This window comes from Ailuropoda melanoleuca, chromosome 16, assembly GCF_002007445.2.
Source record: "Ailuropoda melanoleuca isolate Jingjing chromosome 16, ASM200744v2, whole genome shotgun sequence".
Classification (NCBI taxonomy): Eukaryota; Metazoa; Chordata; class Mammalia; order Carnivora; family Ursidae; genus Ailuropoda; species Ailuropoda melanoleuca.
Window position 1 is genome coordinate 8,932,970 of NC_048233.1, and position 6,256 is coordinate 8,939,225.

Genomic DNA, 6,256 nt, shown 5'->3' on the forward strand with positions numbered 1-6,256 from the left:
TTAAAAAAAAAAAAAAAAAAAAAAAAAAAAAGCGTGTCTTTATTCCTTTGTTAAAAGTTACATATTCACTTTATGGCTATATCAAAATGTATTTGACGGGTCTATAACATTTTCTCCTAAAAATACTGTTGCCATGAATTGGCTTATAAATATGACATTTTGCACATGGGTGAGTATCTGTAGGAAAAAAGGATAAATGCAATTTTTGTAGACATTGCCAAATTGTCCTTCAAAGAGGTTGTACCAATTAATATTTTCACCAGTTAAGCATGAAAGTGCAAGTCACAATTTCAAAAGAAAAAAGTTTTTTTTAAGATTATTTATTTTATTTATTTATTTTTTAAAGATTTATTTATTTATTTATTTGACAGAGATAGACAGCCAACGAGAGAGGGAGCACAAGCAGGGGGAGTGGGAGAGGAAGAAGCAGGCTCCCAGCAGAGGAGCCAGATGTGGGACTGGATCCCGGAACACCGGGATCACGCCCTGAGCTGAAGGCAGACACCTAATGACTGCACTACCCAGGCATCCCTAATTTATTTATTTCAGAGGGAGGGGAGGGGCAGAGGGGGAGAGAGAGAATCCTGAGGCAGACTCCCGCTGAACCTGAGCTGGGAGCCTGACATGGGGCTTAATCCCAAGACCCTGAGATCATGACCTGAGCTGAAGTCAAGTTGGCTGCTTAACAGACTGTGCCATTCAGTACCTGAAGAAAAAAAGTTTTTTTTTTTTTTTTTTTGTAAAGATTTTATTTATTTATTTCTCAGAGCACAAGCAGGGGGAGCTGCAGGCAGAGGGAGAAGCAGGCCCCTCACTGAGCAAGGAGCCCAATGCGGGACCTGATCCCAGGACCCTGGGATCATGACATGAGCTGAAGGCAGACGCTTAACCAACTGAACCACCCAGGCTCCCCAAGAAAAAAGTATTCTTAACTTGATAAATGAAGGATGTTCCTTGACAGCAATGTGGATTGTTACTCTAGACTTTAGAGCAAATCCCTAATATCCAGCAAAGAAACTTTTAGAGCCTACGTCTCAGTTCTCACTAGGCCAAATTTGTTTGGGCCTCCAGATATCCTTCCTTTGCCTTTTCTTTCAACTTTTATTCTAACTCAGGATTTTGTTTTGAATTCTGCTCTTGTAGTTTCTTCTTCCAGGTTCCGTCTCTCACGCCATGTGGCAATAGCTTTGGGACTTCTGAACACCATTTTTGTGTGCTTCCTGCTTGTCCAGTGGATTCTCTGCCAAGGTAAGTACTAACTTAAGTCAAAATCTTTTATTTTGCCAATTTTTTTAGAAGTTTATTTATTTAAGTAGTCTCAACATGGGGCTTGAACTCATGACCCTGAGATCAAGAGTTGCGTGCTCTTCTGACTGAACCAGCCATGTATCCCTACTTTCCCTATATTGTGTTATAAAAGCAATATAACATAACCGAAAATTTGAAAAATGAAAAATAATGCCAACAAAATAAATCATCACTTGTACATAACAACATTTCCCGGGTATTGTCTCCTAGGCTTTGACTACATGCATTTGTGTAAATATTTATTCTTTTAACAAAGAATATCAAGTCCTCTAAAATCTTCCCCACTTTTTTTTTTTTAAAGTAAGACTGGGTATAGTTCTGGGGCNCATTTGTGTAAATATTTATTCTTTTAACAAAGAATATCAAGTCCTCTAAAATCTTCCCCACTTTTTTTTTTTAAAGTAAGACTGGGTATATTTCTGATCATTATATGCCTATAACTTGTATATTGCTTTTTAATTATATTATGTCATAAACACTTTCCTACTACCATATTTATTATGATAATCAAATTAANCCTGCTTCTTCCTCTCCCACTCCCCCTGCTTGTGTTCCCTCTCTCGCTGGCTGTCTCTATTTCTGTCGAATAAATAAAATAAAATCTTTAAAAAAAAAAAAAAAGACTGGGTATAGTTCTAATCATTATATGCCTATAACTTGTATATTGCTTTTTAATTATATTATGTCATAAACACTTTCCTACTACCATATTTATTATGATAATCAAATTAAAATTGTATTATTTATGTATTATATATTATGTTTAACTTTTCACATGATAGATATATCAAAATTTAATTCAATATATTTTGATTTTTTCCCCAATTAGAGTGCTTTCACATTGCTTAAAGTGAAATTTTCTAGATTTAATTCTTCTAGGTTATTAACTGTGATGATCCAGAAAGCCCTTGGTTTATTATTTCACAATCCAGAGTCCTGACTTAAGTTTATGTTTTCTGGAGATGATTGTTAGTGACAGATGATTGTTGTTGTTGTTGTTTTTAAAGATTTTATTTATTTATATGACAGAGAGAGAGACAGCTAGCGAGAGAGGGAACACAAGCAGGGGGAGTGGGAGAGGAAGAAGCAGGCTCATGGCGGAAGAGCCTGATGTGGGGCTCGATCCCAGGACTCTGGAATCACGCCCTGAGCCGAAGGCAGATGGTTAACGACTGCGCCACCCAGGCGCCCCTGACAGATGATTGTTATACAGACTTTATTCATTACGACTCTAAGGGTTCAGCCCTAGGACCTCTACCTCAGACCCAAATCCTTTGACAGAAAGAGACTCCAAGGAAGTTGGGAATTTCTCATTCAGGTTGGGTAATGTCACAGCTATGGAAAAATCATAAATCTATAAAGTGCCAACTTTATAGCTTGATCTCCAGAACCCTATATTGGTCCCATGCCAAGCCACAGAAAAGTTGTCTAATTTTGACATTTTTAAAGATTTTTATTTTTATTTATTTGACAGAGAAAGAGAGAGCACGTGCATGAGCGGGGTTGGGGGGGAGGGTCAGAGGGAGAGGGAGAAGCAGGCTCCCGGCTGAGCAGAGAGCCCGACTCGGGCCTCCATTCCAGGACCCTGGGATCATGACCTGAGCCGAAGGCAGATGCTTTACTGACTGAGCCACCTAGGCGCCGCTAATTTTGACATTTTTAAAAAGGACTGCCTTCGATGCTTTTTAACCCCCAAATCTAGATTAGCTATATAGCCTATTATGCAGGCATACGTGCTCATTTGCTATAATGGTTCATACATATAATATGTATGCAGCACATACGTGCTCATTTGCTATAATGGTTCATACNGAGCCTGCTTCTTCCTCTCCCACTCCCCCTGCTTGTGTTCCCTCTCTCGCTGGCTGTCTCTCTCTCTGTCAAATAAATAAATAAAATCTTTACCAAAAAAAAAAAAGATTTAAAAAGGACTGCCTTCGATGCTTTTTAACCCCCAAATCTAGATTAGCTATATAGCCTATTATGCAGGCATACGTGCTCATTTGCTATAATGGTTCATACATATAATATGTATGCAGCACATACGTGCTCATTTGCTATAATGGTTCATACGTGCCTGTTGTGGAATTGTGCCTATGAGGAGCTTATACAAATATATTTCATGAAAGCAGAAAATCAATAAAATTATGGAATCTTGGCTGAAATTACCTTGAAAGCTTATTTGGTTCCCTTTCATTTTCATAGAACTATAATCCAGCCATTTTTAAAAAAAGATTGTATTTATTATTTGAGAAAGAGAGAGGGAGAGCATGAGGCAGGGAGGGGGCAGAGGGAGAGGGAGAAGCAAGCTCCCCGCTGAGCAGGGAGCCCAACGTGGGGCTTGATCCCAGGACCCCGAGATCATGACCTCAGCTGACAGTGGATGTTTAAGGCAGACATTTAATTGACTGAGCCACTGAGATGCCGCCCCCCCACCCCTTTTTAAGATATAATCCAGCCATTTTAAAGGAGTGAGAATGTTCTGTATTTAAAAGAGCTCTGTGAAGAAATTGCATTACGTTTCACTTTAGAATCTGATACCCTTCTCTGTCAGAAACTTTTATTTGATAAATTCTTTTTGCTGAAGTGTCTTTTATCTAATATGCAATGATGACAGTCACATTTGTGATAAAAGATAAATCACCTATCTCTCACTCTTGTTAAGTTTGTTTGTTCTAGTTTCTTTCTTTTTTTTTTTTTTTGCAGTAATAAGATATTTATTTTATTATGTTCAGTTAGCCACTGTAATGCTTTTTCTAGTTTCTGTCCTTTTCTCTTGCGCTATTCTGGGATATCAGGTTGGGGTTGGGCATTCTGCCTGATTTCAGCAATGTGTATTATGCAGTTACACAGGGTGTGCACTGAGCCTACATAGACAATGGACTGATACATATAATGCAGATGCTTAGTTATTTTATCTCGTATGAATACATCAGAGGTGCATAAAGATCTCTAGCACAAGTGATGTATGCTGTCCACGGTCCTCAGCCAGGCTGTATCCATTTCCTTACCTGCTTTAGTCATAGTCACATGCTTAAGTAGTGGAATGCACACTAGTAGTGATAGAGTTGGACATCATGAAGTTTTTAATTTGAGGCCAGGCATTGTTGTGCATTTCTCTATACCTTAGTCTGAAAGGTGGTGTGGTTGGGGGGGGGTACCATGTTCTATTCGTCTCCCATTCCATTTGCAAGACTAAGTGGTCCATAAAGATGTGAACCAGGTCCTCTTGCTTTCTAGATTCCAAGTGCAGCACTTGTGCCAGTTGTCGCAGTTGCCCAGACCTCTGGATGAAGTATGGTAACCACTGTTATTACTTCTCAGTGGAGAAAAGAGACTGGAATTCTAGTCAGAAATTCTGCCTAGGTGAAGATTCACAGCTCCTTATGTTCACAGATGACCAGGAAATGGTAAATGCAAACATTTAGCAAATGTAGGTTGTTTTGCTGGTGAATGTTGTTCCAATGTATCTTGTATTCTCTTTTGAGGAACAGAAGGAACACTCTTCTCTTTCCCTCTCCTTCTCTCTCCTCTTTCTTTCCCTTCCTTCTTCCTACTCTACCCCTGTTCCTTCCCCTCTCCTTTCTGCTTCCTTACCCTTTCTCTGCTTGACCCAGCCGCCCTCAGGTATAGAAAACTAGATGTTTGCGTACTCTTGTATGCGTATGTGTGTGCTGGAGGTGCAAGGATGGTGAGTATTACAGACAGGAATTAGGCCTGAAATACAGGTCTAATTAAAAGAAAGCATTAGATCCAGAAACATGGATGCAACAACAAGGAGACAGCAGATTCCTATGCAACAGCTGGTGGAATTTGGGAGGGAGCGGAAGAGAGATATCATGGGGAAAAAGAGACTGTGGCAACGGTTTAAATGCCTTTTTCAATAATAGCCCTTCATTCACTGGTATCTAGTAAGTTCCAGGCTAGGAAACATTGGGAATGAGGGGGAGGTCATGGGAAAGAAGCAGTTCCAGAAAGCTGGGAAAGAGGAAAGTGTGTGTGTGTGTGTGCGTGCGTGCGTGTATGAGATAGAGATAGAGATCTTAACCTCCTTGCAGGGCTAAGCAGGTGGGCTCCCTTCCTTTATGCCTCTCAGATCCTTCTGTCCAGCCAGCAGTCTCCTGGATGAGAGCGCTTTATTAATCCTAGAGCATCTCAAGGTAAGATAAGGAATTGACATCCTGAGGTAACCTGGTACAAAAATCTATCCAATTNCAGCCAGCAGTCTCCTGGATGAGAGCGCTTTATTAATCCTAGAGCATCTCAAGGTAAGATAAGGAATTGACATCCTGAGGTAACCTGGTACAAAAATCTATCCAATTCTAACTTGTCAATGTAAATACAAAGAAAATAAAAACAAAAGAAAAGAAAGACAAAATACGAAGAAAATAAATCCTAGTTAGGTTTTTAGTGCTAATTTCATGCTGATATTTGTGTGCTGATATTGTTTTTTGTATTCTTTTTTGGGTAGAATCAAATCATAGAGAACAGTTTATAAAGAATTAAATTATAACTATTATGATAACATTCATGGTGACAGATGCTACCTACTTTTGTAGCATTGTGTACCCAGAGTTGTCCAATCACTATGTTGTACATCTGAAACTAATGTAACATTGTACATTAACGATACTTCAATTAAAAAAAAGAATTCAACAATATTAACATTTTTGGGGGAAATTCAGGGAGGTAACTACTCTCAAGCTGTTGAGAACATGTAGTCCCTAAATCGTGTAACTTCCTATTAAGAAAAGATGGAAGCATCTAGATTTCTTGTTCTCTGTCAAATGAGGAATACTCATTCCTGTGAAATTCTGCATAGGATCTAATTCTAAATCAATCTGTCCCTGTGACTTCCTTTTCTTTTGTGCCTTCCCGAAACTAGATGGTAGAGTGCATTAGGGTCCATTCGTTAGATATGTGAGATCTTGGTTTTGTGGCATCTGAT

General features: G+C 39.1%; 1 protein-coding gene across 5 annotated transcripts in view; it reads left to right on the forward strand.

The window, feature by feature from the left end:
* Nucleotides 1-6,256, forward strand: part of KLRG1 (killer cell lectin like receptor G1) — a 75,267-nt gene that overhangs the window by 9,117 nt on the left and 59,894 nt on the right. For all 5 annotated transcript variants that reach the window (XM_034645621.1, XM_034645620.1, XM_034645618.1 and 2 more), the window contains exons 3-4: nucleotides 1,144-1,248; nucleotides 4,549-4,718. In XM_034645621.1, coding sequence (XP_034501512.1) covers nucleotides 4,599-4,718 — 120 coding nt within the window. In that variant the 5' untranslated portion in view covers nucleotides 1,144-1,248; nucleotides 4,549-4,598. The remainder of the gene's footprint in view (nucleotides 1-1,143; nucleotides 1,249-4,548; nucleotides 4,719-6,256) is intronic.